The 16814-nt window shown below is 42.6% G+C and overlaps 1 protein-coding gene and 1 long non-coding RNA gene across 12 annotated transcripts in view; one reads left to right on the top strand and one right to left on the bottom strand.

Annotated features, from left to right (window-relative positions):
• rims1b (regulating synaptic membrane exocytosis 1b) overlaps window positions 1–16814 on the bottom strand; it is an 88836-nt gene that overhangs the window by 20962 nt on the left and 51060 nt on the right. For 3 of the 11 annotated variants that reach the window (XM_080880830.1, XM_080880829.1, XM_080880825.1), the window contains exons 14-23: window positions 16715–16771; window positions 12681–12834; window positions 9971–10087; window positions 7794–7856; window positions 4899–5018; window positions 4057–4140; window positions 2898–2975; window positions 2400–2465; window positions 1208–1414; window positions 782–888 (exon numbers count right to left, since the gene is read on the bottom strand). In XM_080880830.1, coding sequence (XP_080736956.1) covers window positions 782–888; window positions 1208–1414; window positions 2400–2465; window positions 2898–2975; window positions 4057–4140; window positions 4899–5018; window positions 7794–7856; window positions 9971–10087; window positions 12681–12834; window positions 16715–16771 — 1053 coding nt within the window. Of the gene's footprint in view, window positions 1–781; window positions 889–1207; window positions 1415–2399; window positions 2466–2897; window positions 2976–4056; window positions 4141–4898; window positions 5019–7321; window positions 7400–7793; window positions 7857–9970; window positions 10088–12680; window positions 12835–16714; window positions 16772–16814 lie in introns of all 11 variants that reach the window. The other 8 variants (XM_080880828.1, XM_080880832.1, XM_080880826.1 and 5 more) reach the window with 7 other exon arrangements.
• Window positions 14628–15632, top strand: LOC308395837. Its single transcript, XR_013971479.1, has 2 exons — window positions 14628–15034; window positions 15510–15632. It is a non-coding gene; the product is annotated as an uncharacterized lncRNA (long non-coding RNA).

Genomic DNA, 16814 nt, shown 5'->3' on the forward strand with positions numbered 1-16814 from the left:
TCCTTCAAATGGCATCATGTAATTTTCAAATCTCACTCCTGGTGAGAAGGACACAGAGATTTATTGTACGCTAAACGTCCTAATCCGACAGATGAAAGACAAAATTCAGGCCAAAAAAACCTTAAAGGCACTGAAGCTGTGGGCATAGAGTCAAACATGAGCGCAGCCTACATAAGTGCATATGAGTTTTATCTACTCAGCACTCCTCTGCACTGACAATTTAAAGGCTGTTAACCCTTTTCAACCTGGAGGTCCCAGTACCTGGCTATAAAACACAATATGTGACCATAATTAGAGGGTTTAACTTTTAAGGGTGCAGCATTGAAGCTGGTAGAGCTGCAATCCAGAATTTTAAAACAGGTTCAGTCACTACAGTTACTCATTATTATAAGGCTCTCTAATTTTAGCCCGTTCTAATCATAGGGTGTCAATAAGTGCTACTCATCAAAACTGCTGTCAGTCAAAGAACAATACAAGGTGTGCTTTGGCCTTCATGCACTTTTCATTTGTCAATAAGCTCGGTTACTGTTGTGAAGGGGCGTGTTTTCCTAAATTTCAGGGTGTGAAGCAGACATCTGACAAACGCCACTATAATACACACTGAGGTGACGGCGCAGGGCTGTTGTTCTGATGTCACTGGTCCAGTAATGGGACAAACCTGATGCATTTAAAAATCCTTTTAGTTATTCACTTTGACAACAGTTTGATGCGAATGATTACAACTATCAAACTGTAGCGATACATGTTTTTTCTTATGAATTTTTCTCCACACACAACGCACCTTGCTCTATACTGCTGCTTTTAGCGGGGAGCTGAGGGAGCTGCCTGCCCCTGCGACCTGATGAGGGAGTCCCCGCTGGGGAAGTCGGGCTGCCATAAGGGTGTGCTCTGCAGGACATGAACACACAAGGAGGTGCGAAAATTAGTTATACATACATATAATGATAAAGAGATTAATCTCTCATTCAAGTGAGACCCAACACTCAGTCACAGAAGCAACAAACTGGGGTCAATGGTAAAGGTCAAAGGTCAAGATAGGAGAGAAACTGATCAGAATCATCAATGAAGCTGCAGGAGAAGCAAAGGAAGATTCACCGAGTGTGTCTGAGTATTTCTACAGATCCCCAAAATACTTCAAATACTTTATGTACAGACAATTTATAAAAATATCACATCACTTGTGAGCAACATATCATAAAGATCATACTGGGATATGGCTGATATAGGTAGTATCTGTGCACTCAGTGTAACAGAGAGGAAACCAGGTGAGGGGAGGCGGGGCTCTGGCAACAGCATGCACCTGTCCAGCCGTGGTGAGTTAGGACAAGACCCTGACAGGACTGTCTGGCCAAAGGGCCTCAGAGGGCCTCCTCTCCCTCTACTGCCCCTCAGGATAGAGGTGGGCTGGATGCGACTGCCATCAGCAAATAAAAAGGAATAAAAACAGAAAGATAGCAACTCAAAACAACACAAACAGTCTGTTTCAGTGGTGGATGGTCATATTAATCATGGTCTAATCGGCCCACCTGCAGTTTTTTTTTGTTTTTAATCTAAAGGGGCAGCCAATCAGAAAAAGTCAGCTTACAGAAGGCGGGGCTTAACATATTACAATTATGAAATGTAAAGAAAATCCTAATATAATACAAGAAAACAATCAAAAACTTGACCAGAGTTAAATTTATCTGTTTTGTTCTTCAAGGCCGTGTCATCATGCACCTCTGAACCGCTTTCAGCACTGCCTCTATCTTCAGCTCTATTTTCAGATCACTGATCTCTAATTTCACCGTAGAGTTTAGATGGAGAGCATCATCTTCTGGGTCAAACTGACTGTACTTTAATGTTTAAGATGATTAAAAAACAAACAAACTACACCCTCCCAAATAGCCTTCTATCTTCAGCAGAGAAGTCAGCAGGGTCCGAGCCAGAACCATGTTCACTGTTTTTTGAATTTTCCTGACTTGTGCATTGTGCAAGGTCTTTGAGAGAAAAGTTTGGCTCTTTTTTGTGATGTGTGCCTGAAGCAATCCAGAGGTGTGCAAGTACACAACACTGAAGGGAAGATTGGACAAACATAACTTTGCACAGAGAATAAAAAGTCAGTTTGGCTTCTCGATTATTAAAAAAAGGCTTTTTTTCTTGCTTAATTCCAAACATATAAAACACAGAAACCCAGTTTTTGTCAGCGAAGCTCCATTTACTGTACAAAACAAATCACAAATATGGATCAATGTGTTTATATCTAAGGTCTTTCTGAGGATTTCTTAGATTTGAACAAGAAAAAAAAATTCCACACATGACCAAAAGGAACAGATGGTTAAATATGATCCCTCTGGAGAAAAAGGAAGGGATTAGGGTAATGAGGTGGAAACACAGGTAAATGAATGAATGAATGAGCTTACCTGTCCCCCTCCAGGCTTTTTCTGCTGCCCTTTGGACAGTTTGGACCTGGAGAACTGTTAGACTGCCTGTGTTGGCACACAGCGGCCACAGAGAGAGAGGAAGAAAAACAAACACGATGTGGAAAATGGCGATGCAGAGAATGGCCCAACTGAGCTCTGGGCAAGAAATACTATAAAAAGGTTCAAACTCAGTCTTTCTATTGGTTTATGGAAGCTGCATAGCTGCAAAAGTGCTTTCAAGCCAGAGAAGTGAAGAAATTCAGAAGAGAGAAGCAGGTGCAGCACAACAAAGGAGAGATTATACAGCCTTAGACAACAAATATTTACAGGAAAAGGGTTGGAAGCGGTGCTGATCACAAGATCTACGATGTACATATCACTACAGGACAAGCTTCAGGCTACAGGATAGGCTTTCAAGTGAGAGTTCAGGGACGTATGAGCAGGCAAGCAGAACCGCAGCGTGTCAGGGGTCGGCACAGGGGGGTGGACCCGGTGTACCTGTCTTCCTCAGGGGCCACATGTTCTACTAAGATCCTGGGGCTTGGGGGAGTCGTTCGGGGCAAAGAGTTGGAACACCTGGAGGGGTGGGAAGGTGGGAGGGAGGAGGAGCATCCCAGTGGGAGAGAGGTTGTTAGTGAGGAAAGGGACAGTGAAGGCTGCTTTCAACTTCATGGCACAACATCAGGTAAAAGCTCCACAGAGACACGTTTCTGTGAGCAAACAAACTGACACGGTGGTAAAAATACCAGAAGAACTAGAATTATAATAACACAGTTTTTGTTGCATCTGTAAAATTAAACCTTCCTCACAGACTACAGAGGATCAAACATGGTGTCACCAGCTGTTACATCCCTATATGTTCCTAACAAGAGCTCGGTCAGCAGTTATACCAGCAATCAGACTCCACCAGGGCTCATGATAATCGGTGCGGACAGAATTTCTATGTGCAGTGAAGATGACAGCGATTGTCAGCTTTTTGTGATTCTGCTTTTTGCGGCTATGTGGACCTGCTCAATGGATTTCCAGCTTACAATGGGGCAGTTTGCAGCTGTGTTTGAAGAAGCTGGGATAAGAAATAGCATCGCCAAGTCTGAGGCCAGGATTCTCCAATGGGAAACGGTGGATTACTGGCTCAGGTAGAGACGTACAGAAAGGGATGAGTGTGAAGGTGAAGCTGTTGATTTACTGGCCGATCTCTCTCCTTATCCTCACCTTATTATTTGCAAATAAATAAATAATAAATGCACAGTATCCATGTTGCCATTTTTTCTGTTTACTGACTGCAGGGTGGAATCAATCTTAGTATATGACTCTTGGGAAGAAACTGAATAAGCATATCTGCAAATAATATCTGAGAGAAGCTGCACTCAGTTACGCTTGCTGGGACCTTTGTGGTTTATAATCTTATCTGTTCCTGTTTAACTCCTTCATCTGTCTTGGAGGTTAAACGAACTGAGATATGCAAACAACTAGATAGTTTGAGTTGGGTTATTTTTTTTAAATGAGGGTGTATAATGGCAAATTTACTCATGTATGAAAGGGGCACATGATGTGAAGGGAAGTGGAGACATGCAGCATCCTAACACCCAAAAAGTTGAATGACTCCATCAGAAAAAGAGTGCAGATAGAGGTGATGGTGTGCATGTTCTTCTGATACCTGTCTCTGTCAGTAGAGTGAAAGTCTGGTCTCAGACACGTGGTGCTGGCGCTCCTCACTCTGTCCAACGACGGCTGCAGGTCACTGCACCGCCACAACAGGGCAGCAGAGAGAGAAACAGAGATGCACAGGGACAGAGGATGCGAGGAGGAGGCGAGGTGATGAAGATGTTGACAACAGAAGGATGATGAGTGGGAAGGGGAACAAGAGACACAGCAGAAATAGTCAAAAGAAAGATAACAAAATAAGGCAAAGAGTGAAGATGGGAGACCACCACAGAGGGAGAAGGAGAAAGGATGAGGCGAGCAAGTAAAAAAAGGGAGGGTTGATAAGAGAAAGAGGGACAAAGAAAATCCAGAGAAAATCAGAAGAAAGGTAACAAGAAGTGAGAGACAAAGAGAGAAGAAGGGAGGCCATGAGACAGCGCATTAAAACGGTAATGGCTCTGATGCTGTGTTTCCATTTATCACCGCCAGTCACTCCTCGCGGCCTCGCAGAGTGAGACCACTCAGATGGGAGGTTGTCATGGGAACCAGGTCTACATGGGAGAAGGGACGATTCGTGTGTCTGGGAGTGAGCGAGGAGAGCAGAGCTCCGCTGCATGTCTGTGCTGTGTCACATCATGCTGCTGACAACAGCTACTATCAACAGATGGCCGGCTCGTTGCCATCGCATGACGTCGCACACGACACTTTGAGGCCAAACGCCTGACACGGGCGGCAACAAGAGCTTAAGAGTAACACCCTGCTTTTACCAGCACACGCTCCAAAGGGAAAAAGAAGCAGTTCTGGGTGGCAAGAGGACCAATGGTGGGAGGACATGTGAAGTGGGTGTGTTCTTACCTAACCGTGACCTCATCAGTGAACCTGAGCACACGGTGTGTGAGGATGCTACGAGGCAAGGCGCTGCCCCCCTCCTGCCTGTGGGGCGGCTTGCTCTTTAGGCATGCGGGGAGGGTGGAGCTGTGTGCCAGAAACCCCGCCCACAGTGGGTGGGGAAAGACCCGCATGCAAAGAGAGGCAAAGGAAAACAAAAATGACACACACAACTGAGAGAAACAAGCCAAATAAGTGCAGGAAGGGGAAACAACATGAAATTAACAAATGAAGTAGAACATTTACATGGCAACATAAAGCAGGGTAGCTTTAATGCATCCTGTCCACAGCTTATGTAACAGCTCAATTAAAAGGCTTCCTGCAGCATCGTGCCCACGAGATGAGCTACATGCAGTCTGTGACTTCAGAGAGCCGAGTGTAGAGATTGTTCTCTGGTGGATTGGCCCCGCACACATACGTACAGGAAGATTACATGTAACACCAATTACGTAACACAATCTAAAGCTACAGAGGCGACATGTGGCGAGGAAACCGAGCTGCAGCAGATCTATAGGATGTACGCGCTGTTATCAGAGCAGAACAGACAAAAATGGAGGGAACTGCTCCTACATGAAATGTCCACATAAAACCCATCGTGTCCCCCAAAGACCTTCATGAAGCAAGTCTCACTATTTCCCCCGCACTGGTTACCTGGGCATGTCCCCAATCAACTGTAATGAATCTGCTTAAAGAGCTATACCTTTACTACCATCTTTGCTGCACTCAGATTGTAAGTGAGGATTTTTGAATGCTTCCCCCCTGTTTTTCAAACTTTTGGGGCTAAGCTACACCAAGTTATACAGAGTGGAATACATTTTAGCTTTTACATTTTGGAAAGAAACTGAAATAGCATATTTCAAAAAATATATGAGCGTTTACTGTTCTGTGAAAGCAGTCAGAAGCAGGAAAAAGGGAAAGTAAGCAGATACTACATACATACACTCTCTGATTCCATCATCAGCATCTGAAAAATGATGTTACTTCGTGTGTTTTAGCCCATCAGCTGCAAAGCATCCTCAGGTTTCATTTAACCAGCAGTCATCATCAGGGTACTCTGGGAACTTCAACCCAAGCCAAGCTACAGCTGTTCACATCATTCAGGTTTTTTCATGAGACTCGATGGAGACAAACATCAGGTTCCTTTAAATAAGACTAAAACCACTTGTTCTGCTCTTTAGTTAAAGTTGGTCACTAGTGGACATTATGAGCAACCCTTCATACTAATACACAACAGGCAACAAGCCCTTGCTAGTACGCACTTAAATGGCACTGCCCCCAAGTTTAACCTGGTAAGCGGACACTTTGTGAGGCAAACAATGGTTTTGCATAAGATTACTACAAGTTGTGAAAGTTCTTAACATTAAGCAATCTCCATTCTCCACATTTCTACTTTCTTTTGTTTGTAAGCCTCCTAAGGGTCTACAGACAGGCTAACAGCCCATCTCGGCTTCATTTAGCCACAGCACTTTTAAACTAAATGCTAATGCCAGTGCTTACAATGTCAACAGCATGCCAGCGCTCTAATTAGCATGGAGGAAGACAGAAATCGAGTTAAAATGCTATTTAAATGTTCAGTGGTCTGCACTGTTACCTCGCAGTAAAAGGGGTCGAACCCAGGACGGGACTTTCTGTGTAGAATTTAAGTGGGTTTTCTTTGGGAGCTTCAGTTTCTCCATCCATCCAAAAAGTAGACGGATTAATGCTGCCTGTCTTGGTCTAGGACACTCTAGCAAAAGAGTGTTAATCTCGAGAGTTTCCTTTCTTGGTTAAATAAAAGTAACAACAGTAATTAAAAGTTTAGCAAGTTCAGTTTGTTTCTGCAGTCCGTCCAAACCATCGAGTAAGGGGAAGTCGCAAATAGCTAAACTGGTGTTACAATCATGCTTTTGTGTCCCTAAATGGATCCTTGGCCCTAAAAGTTTTGGTCACCCGTTGGTCAGCCCAAGCTGTTTTCACACATGAATATCTCCAGACTCACTGTTTGGTTCAGGTGAACTGCCTGTGCAAAGTGTGCAGAGTAGGTGAGCTCTGCTAGACCCTCACACGCAGCATTACTAGAAACTGCAATTACTCCAATTGTGTTTCTTTTATGATTTGTAGTTGATGGGCTACACGTGTAAGATTAGCAGTGTGCTCATGTAAAAGATTGTGTAATGCAGATGGGAAAGCAACACATCTCACTGAAGCGGCACCATGACAAAGCAACTTGGCACACACTCCGACCACAGCACGCACAATCAGCACAGCGGCCTGGGAGACATATGGGCATTTATTGCATTGAGAGATCACTGCCACGAATAAATGGCCCACCAACTCCACAAATGAGTCTGGGAAAGCTGGACAGGCACAGAGAAGGGTTTGCAGGACTGCCTTTAATGCTAAAAGCTTACCTGTAAATGTCTTTATGGATACCGTTTACTAACAGGGGCATTTTGGGGGGGAGGGTGTTGCTGTATCTACCTATGCTCCTGGTTGTATGAGCGGAGGTCATGCACGTAAAGGAAGACAAGAAAAAAAGTGGAAAGACAATCCATAACTGCTGTTATGTAGAGAAGACATCCAAGGCAAAAAAAAAAAAACGAAATAAAAGAAATTATTCACAAAGCTTTGCCTTCTTTGAGGTCAGGTGCCGAGCGGGGCTCAAATCCCCGCATACACTGTTATGAGACAGTTGAATTTATGTGTGCTACAACTACTCGTCACACTTTTGTCTTCATGCATGTGCAGAAAAGCAGAAATAACAGACACAACCATAACCAGCATGTTCCTTTTGCATTAAAAAGGCCAACTTTAAGAGTTAAGATGGAGTTGTTAAAGTATAGTGAAAATGGAAATGATGACAGCTACTCTTTTTCTTTTTACCTGTTTGTGTGCAGGCACTCGGCACTCCCGCCCCGGATAGACCTGTGCATCTCCAGGACCTCACTGTCATTGGCATGACGATGGGTGAACAAATGAAAAACAACACAAAAGAAGAGGATGGCAACTCAGACAGGTAAAGTGAAGTTATGAATGACAGAAACCAGGAAATCATAATTCTGAGATTTCAATCAAGTCTCCGTTCAACAGCAGAGAATCCCATATGGAAAAGACTTAGAATAAACCTGTGCATACACTCCTGTAGTAAATGTTCATGTTTTACATACAACTCTTAAGAAAGTGGCATGCAACGCCACTACAGTGTGCACTTTCTATTTTGAGTCCAAAAGTGCATCTGCAATGAAAAGGGGGCTGTGCACTGTCTATGATGGCTTAACAGTAGAAAAGCTCTACACCGTCCACATTCAGTGGCTGCAGTAGGAAGAATAAAACACTGACCAACTCCCACTCTGTGGGCAGGTTTCACATGGGCGCTGGTGAGATCGTTCAGAATGAATCTGGAGTCTGCAGCTCCCATATGGAAATTTCCATCATGTTTTTGGTGCAAGGTTGTGCAAACATAAATGCAGTTTTACATTTTATGTGTTTGGACTGTAGTAAAATACGTTTCTGTGAGTCATTATCATCAACAGCAGCAGCACATAGTATGGCAGCCGCCATTGTGACGAGGCACGAAGCACAGCGACCAGCTGCTTCCTCTCCACACGTGACAGTGTGTCATTTCCTTTCAGATGCACTGTTGACACTGTTGATGTATTTGTGGAAACTAAAATAATCTGTGTCTTTGCTTGAATAAGCTTGATTCCTGTTCACTGAGGTTCGTTCCTGAACTGCAGCAACTTTTTGCACAGCATTGCTCTGCTCATGCTCTGCATGGTTTGAATACATCGTCAGCACAGCGGCAGAAACAGCGGCATGTTCTTATCAAGCAGGGCTGTCACGTGTTCTGTTAAATTCTCTTTAGCTTAGAAGAGTTTAGTATTACGTGTCGTAAAAGGCTCAACAACGTTTGTTGTTGTTGTATTTTCACAATTTGCCGCGATCAGCGTGAGACTATTCGGTGTAAATAACTGTCTATGTAAACAGCCACACTCGCACACATTTAATGTGCACTTGATTTAATTTCCTACAATTATATTGCATGAAGAAACTGCAAAAAAGGCCACTTTTATGAGTAAACAGATTTAAAGATATAAAGGAGACAATAACTGCACTGCTGTAATCTGAAACTAAAGCATCCAGCATCTAATTCACTCAATTATACACAGAGCAAAGTGGTGGAATCTGCCCAAATCCAAATCCTTAATCCTAAATTTGCATCATGTGGGGCAAAAAATTCTAAGAAGAGGAAGGAAAAAAAAGAAACTCTCCAAAAACCCAAGTCGTTCATAAACACCTCCACATGCAAGGAAACCCAAGATGCACACGAGGATTCCCAGAAACTGCTTCACAGCAAAAAGACCATCTGACCATGAAAGACACAATCTGGCGACTCAGAAGTAAAATACCAGTGCTGTGCGTGCGATACAGCAGGAAGTAAAACTTGAATCAGTGTAAAAACTGAGAAAATAAAGAAATTATTTGTACATAACTCTAACCCAGAACCACGGCACCAGCAGTACACGGGTGTGTTTTAACAGTCGAGTGGACGTACAATATGTGTAAACACAGCTTAGACTTCCTAAGTGTTCCTTTCTGTTGCTCTACATATCTAACAAATCTTTTTAATTAATGCAAAGAAGAACAGAGGTCCAGTATTCTTACAGATGCAAGTGCAGCACATGCCATGTTCTGTGTGAAGGAACCCGAAACTTTAAAATACACATAAAACTTCAACATTTACCACAAGTTCTTTTTCTATTTCTTTTCCATATGGGTAGTTTCACTCTGTTAGTAGTATTAGTAGAAAATAGTTTGGCAAGATCACATTACACACACATAAACAAAAACAATATTCAGCCTTTGAGAAATATATATAATTGTGTCAAAGCCCCAGAAGTTCATGTTTGATGATGGCCAGTTTCGCTGTTAGAGAATCAACCATTGATCTGACACATGTCAATCTTTCTTTTATTACAAGTAAAAAAGTCAACTAGAAGAGATTTTCACTGCCCCGCCCCTCATCCTGAAGATCCCAGGAGATTCCAACAGCAGGTTACCTGTCCTCAGAGTACTCGTAGTCCGAGTCACCTGAGCGTTGGTGCTCCAAGTGGGGCTCGTGGTAATGGGAGGGGGAGTGGGAGTGGTGGCGGTTCTGGTGGATCTCATCCAAACTCCTGATGATGAGAAAACATGTCATTTCTATATGTAATGTGAAAATGAGTGCAGTCATTAAAAGAAAGAAAATACGATAAAATGAATAACTATAAAGTTGTGACTTTATCATGTTTATTCTCGCTTTACTGAGATCTGACTGAAGATTTGATGTAGAGACACGATGAGCAGGGGTAAGAAGTGAGATTGAAACGTTCTAGGTAAATGCTGCCTGCACTGCAAAGCAAGATTAATGTGTTGTTCGGGCATGTTGAGCCTAAAGTCAGAGTTTTCAGTACCAGGAAGGTGGATGCCTTTTAACCTGGCTAGATCACCATGGCAACTGCTGTGCTGAACACAAGCTAGAAGAGCGATTAGGGCACATTACAAAGTCAATCAGTCCATTTGTTGGTTATTTATCACCAAAAATTCAATGAGTAAAGATCCTTTCACACACAAGTGATTTGTCACTCTTCGTTTGGCTTCGGGACAGTATCAGAGCTGAGCGCACCGAATAGCTAAAAGTTTGAAGTTTCAGAGCTCTAAGATGTCGATTTGACATTTGAGATGAGCTGCAGCCTGAGCGTGCAAAGGGAAATAAATACATTAACTCAGGAATTTACACAGCTAATGATTTTCTGTCAGCTGTGCTCTGTTGTGGTGTTTTCTGGTTTACAGATTTGTTTAGCGTATCAGTTAAGGTCCCTGAGTCTTGGACCCAGAGGTTTGAGTTTGGCATGTTTTGGGGTTTTGTAGTTTTACATTTTTTATTATTTTTGTTGATTATTGTTTTATGCTTCCGTATTCTGCATTGGTTATATTTAGCTCTCTGCTGCTTTATAGTTTTAGTTTTATGTGTTTTCCTGGACGTTTTCCTGGAGAGAGGATACATTACCCAAGTTCAAAGACAGTGTGATTAGACACTGATGTACAACTTTTATTATTGTGGGAAAAAAGCAGAAAAAATCTCCAGATCAACCACCCATGAAATGTGACCCATGTTGTGGAGACCCGGCACTCAATCAAACATTTTAGATTTGAACTTCTGCTGCACTGCCAGCTTCTCCCTGGGTTAATGAAATGTTAACAAGAGCTGAGGTGGTTTGTCTCTTCCAGCTGTTCCAATTATTGAAATATATAGACAGCATCATCAAAAGCATCCATATGTGGGTCTCCAAAGAAGTAAATTCATTAAATATTCCCCAAACTGGGATGGGATCTGTCAGAATGGTGAATACGATCTACTCTTTACATCTGGCCAGCTGTGACACACAGAGTCTGTCGTGTGCCTGGGTCATTTGACCCAGTGTGTTGTGTTCTTGTATTTTCAAGTCATTTTCTATTATGGTTCATGGTTAAGTCCACGTTGGTAGTCTTGAGTTTAATCTGCGGTGCCTAGGTTGTTCTGTTTAGCATCTCTGTTTTGCCCTCTGTGTCTCTCTCTGTGTGTCTGTGTGTATATATGTTGTGTGAGTTCTTGCGTCTTGTTTCCCTTGTTTCATTCTATGTCCCCCCCTGCCCATGTTTATCCATGTTTCCCCAGTCTGCCATGTCTCTCTTGTCTCCCTCTTTGCCTTTCCTCCATTTCTGTGTCATGTTCCTCCGTTTCCTGTTTTATTGTGAAGGTCTCCGGCTTCCATGTTCGGTGTGTCTAGTTCTGCTTCCCCTGTGGCGTCACGTTAATTCGTGTCAGCAGTGTTCCCCGTGTGTTTAGGTTTCACTTTTTAGTTTTGTGTCGCTTTTTCTCCCAGTAAATAAAGCTGTATTTTGGAGGTCCCGTCTCCGTGAGTCTGCATTTTGGGCCCTGTCCTGCCTGCGTTACACAGCTGTACTGTTTACAGTTTTACTGTTAAATCATTTGTTACACACAGCAGCCATGCTCAGGCTGAGCCCTGAGCTTCATTTTGGTTTTTTAAATCAATTTTTTTTCTTAATTTCTGCTTAAATTCAAATAGTGACAATAAAATACTAAATAAGCATTTTATATTTTATTATATGTTCATTTAGTAACTAAAAGAACCAGCAGGGAATCTGGTAACGTCACATCTCAGATGGTTTAGTGCAGCGGTCCCCCATCCCGGTACCGGGCCATGAGAGTTAAGGCTCGTGTGTGAAATTTATGGTTTTCAGGGTTTTTATCGTTATTTTTTTTAATCGTTGTTATCATTAACTCATTAACTTTTATCATTAACACTTTCCCAGGGCTTTTTCCTGTGTGTTATGAATAAATCTTCTTTTATTTGGTACCGGTACTGGTTTTATTTTGTATTTATCCTCACCAAATAACACAAACAGTTGGCTAAAAGTGCTTTAGAGAATAAGATAGAGACCCTACAATAACAGAGAGAAAGCACCAACAATCAGACGACACCCTGTGAGCAGCGACAGTAGGAAGGAAAAACTCCCTTTTAACAGGAAGAAACCAACAGAAAGAGGCTCAAAAGAGGGCAGCCATCTGCCGTGACCAGAACAATGCAGCAGCGGACTTGTCGAGCAGTAATCCTCGCAGCTGCAGTCCACAAATTAACAAGCAACGTCAAGCTTTTCTTTAGGGTTCCCCCACCTGCCAAATCATCACTCAGAGTTCAGCAGGTAAAACTCCCCGGTGTAACTCACCTTTGCATGGGCACGTGTGCAGGCCGAGACCGAGCTCTGCACGTGTCCTCTCTGTGAGGCGACACCGAGCGCGAGCGGTGCTGGACGGGTCGCTGCTGCTCGGGCACAGCCAACGTGCTGCCCCGCTCTCTCTCCCTGGAGTTACGCTCTGCGCCTGCACCCGCACACAGATCCAGTGTGGACACACAAACACGTGCAAAACAAGCAAAATACATGTTTCAAGATTCACAGATATAACATACACACAGGAGGGATACAAACACTCACACACATCCAGGCATTAGTTGTGTCCTTAGGTAAGGGTGCACCAGTTGTAATGAGTCAATACTACTCGCTACCGTTACAGGTGCCATTCACCTACAGACTGTAAAACATCACATCTGGATGTTTTACAGGCAAATAAGCAGCTTGCAAACACAGTGTAGCTGGTCATGTGACTGTTTCTGCAAATGTGTCTGTCAGACCTGAGCTCAGCTTGTTTTAATCCCATGAAGTGGCTGATGAGATGACAGATCAGACATTTACAGTTACAAGCCTACAAAGCTATAGTAAGTCACATGATACAGAAAAAAATGCAGTAACAGAGCATTAGCCTCATTTAAAGCTGAGATCGGCAGTAATGTTTGAGTCTTACAGGAAAAAAACATCTCCTGTTGTGTGAGAGAAACCTACACTTCTCCACCTCCTCCTGGCTTTGTGATGGGAGACTCTGGCCAATCACAGGTCAAAGAGAAGCTACTCTAATTGGCCCTTCTACAAATTCATGGGAACTTCCCTTTACTAAGTGGCAGATATTCCTGAATTAAAAGTGGCTATTCCACCGACAGCAACTACGTACATTGCAAAGCAGCCCAAAAAAGGGACATTTAATGCACTAAAACACATCTCATCTCAGGAGCGAATGACAAACTATATTCAGCACCTCTCATTGCTCCCTGGATTGGTAAGATGCTAAGTTAAATTTTCTGTGATGGTCTTGATGTAGTTGGTTGTGGACGTAGCATGGATGGCCTTCTGGCTGCTGGAGCTGATGTATAGCCTATATATGTCTGATGGGGTGGAGTTAGGACAGTTATAGGAGAGAGGGGGCTGCAGGACATTTCATTAAGGAGTCAAAAAACGGTGACGCCATCCCTTAACTAGGCTGGCAGAAATCCTTGACGTTGCTTCTAACCCTAACCTAACTTTATATGGAATGGTTGAGTGGCGTGCCAAGACATTGCTCCCAATTTAGTGTGATCTCTTCACCCATTCGTTCATTTTCTTATACCACAGAAGGGTTGGGGCCAGTTCAAGCTAACATAGGGTGAAAGGAGGGGGGTGTATGGCTTCTGACCTCTTCACATTTGGGAACATGTGACATGCTACGATTTAAAAGTTTCATTAATGGTTAACGATACAGAAAATACTCTTGGCCACCAATGCAAAGATGTAAAACTGCAAACTTTACTTTGATTTAACCGCACGTGGGAATTACTGGAAATGGTATACAGCAATCTGACAAGATTCTGGGACAGGAGTGTAGAGCGCAGAGGCCAGTGGTCACTTTGCTCGTCCTCCTCTAATGGCTGATGAACACCCACTTGTGTTCTGCAGAGACACCGAGACATTGGCTCGGTGTTTTTTGGGGGCGGGGTTTGGTCTTTCGAGACGTCTGCCAACTCTAGCTTTAAATATGAACGACAGGATGTGAAACAGAACTGTGCAAAGTGAAGTGAGGCGAAGGTCTCAATCATGACTTGTATGGATCATTAAAGGTAGCAGCCAGTTGGGGAGCTTCTAAGAATACACAGGAAGCATCGCTGGTTGGATAAGTACAAAAAAACAACAACCTATGTATAAAAACTGACTCTCAAGATGCAGTTAGGTATACACTTGCACTGCAACTAAAATTAACACTTTTTTTTGGCCAATGAATGAATAGTTGAGTGAATGAATTTGTAGCCCAGTGGCAAACAGATGGAATTAGAGACTGTTTATTGTAATTATTATTAAAGGTGTTTTATTTTGTTCAGTTAAAAGCACTCATGATTGGAGAGAGACTCTAAAGAAAAAAATCCAAATTATTTTGTATGGAATTGCATTATTTGTGTTATTTATTTATTTATTTTGTTTCTCAAAGGTTATTTTTTGACCTGGATACAAATGCAGTCCAACCAATGGGATTGTTTGTCCCGCCTTGTTTTTCATGTTTGGTTGCGCTGCTAAGGCTGCTTAGACCACACGCGCCATAGCAGTACCTGTGGGGAAAACGTGGTAGCTGTTGAAACAGCGAAGCTGTTGGTGTCTGCTTGATTAGCCGCCAGATTTGGATAGCCGAAGCTAGTTTTATGAATACGAAGTGCTTTGCACTGGTGAGTAACGAAACTGTTATAGCCGCTGATCGGCATCCTGAAATGTTAATGTTGTTCGCTTCAAAAAACAAACGCTAATGGTGACGGTACTATGCAAGTAGCTAGCGAGTGTGCTAAACGCTCACTCCCGTTGTTAAGCGTTAGTTGAGAACTTATTAGCTGTTGTTAGGTTAAGGAAAAAACAGTATGTCTATCTGTTGTATTGAAATGTTTTATTGTGTTACTTTTATTCATCACTGTTGTTACTTGACCGTGAGCAGAGTATATTGAGTTTGCTGCTTTTAATGAGCAGTGTGAATTGCTTTAATGATTGGTGATAGCTACATTGCCATGTAATGAAAACGTTTAGAATTTGATTAGTTGTACAACAACATTAGAAATTGAAACACATTTTGTTCATGATTTATACTTTAAACAGAAGTGTTAGTTAAGTGTGAACCGTGTTCATTTGAAGTAATTCTGACCTCACTCTTAGGTCAGGTTTTTTGAGTTGGAGAAAGGAGCCGAGACTCCTCGGAGAACATTGGATTACAGACTTTGTGGAAATCCGCAGAAGAGGAATAATTTTCCATTGCAATGGATGGCGAGCCACAGCCCATTTGGAATTGAATCTTGAAGTCTGGTTGCCTGAACTGTGGTAGGACAAAACAGTGCAAACCATACATCGATCGTGGACTGAACTCACACCAATAACTCACCAGATCACCAAACAGGCCTGATCTGGATCCTATTGACACTTTAAAAGACCCGGGTCTAACATTCTTTTCTTTTTTATTTTGGGTATCTGTGCGCGCACACACAATTTTGGTTGTTATTGTAAAGGCAATACAGTGCACAAATTTAAAATACAGTTGAACTATTGCTTCATCATTTGCAGTTGTGTTTTCATTGTGGTTACCCATCCTCTGGGCTCCTGTCGTTCCTGAAATCTTCTGATTTGCCCATTGTTTATATATTTTGTTACATACTGGTTACAAATTCATCACCTGTGGTGCACGATTTAAGCTGTGGCTAAGAATTGTGGGTATTGTAGTACAGAGCTCTGTTATTTGAGGCAAAACAAAATAACAAGGAAAAGAAAAGAAAAGAAAATCATAGTAATGTTCAAATAGTATCCTGATCATACTTGTGGCATTTTAAAGGCTACCAAAAAAATTAAATAAAATTGCATTAATGTCTAAATCAATGCACACTGGAACTGAAGCGAGGGCAGAAACAGGCAGCCAGCAAAGCAGCTGTAGCTAAAATGTCTTCTATTGTCTGTGTTCAGTGTGCTTTCAGTGAAGTAAGGAGCAGGAATAGAAGCATGCAGGATTGCAGGAGACGTAGTGGAATGGCAGTGAACTACTGCAGCTCTGCAGTGCAGCATGCACTCAGTGCGTCGGTGTTTCTAAGACCCAGCAAAAGAGGAGAAAATGCTCATGCAGCCTCACGCAAAAATTCAGAATCTGCACCCCAGTAAGAAATGTGATGATTTGCAAAATACTTTCGGGTGTTTTTGCTGATTCAGCTTGAATTAATTATTTTAATTTAGGTTAAATTTTTAGAAATTTATAGAAGCAGACCCAAAAGGTTTCCACAGGACATGAAGGGAGGATGCACAAGGATGCTCTCTCACGCAGTGCTGGGCACCTACAGGCTACTACGAGGAAACGCTCAATAACCATGACCCCCACCCACCTTTAGTCACTACTATCAAACCATCATCAAACTCTGTATCAATGATGCGATGAGACCCTGCACACATACAAACGCACACGCAAAACACCCACACACAAGA

Source organism: Rhamphochromis sp. 'chilingali' (assembly GCF_963969265.1).
Source record: "Rhamphochromis sp. 'chilingali' genome assembly, chromosome: 4".
NCBI lineage: Eukaryota > Metazoa > Chordata > Actinopteri > Cichliformes > Cichlidae > Rhamphochromis > Rhamphochromis sp. 'chilingali'.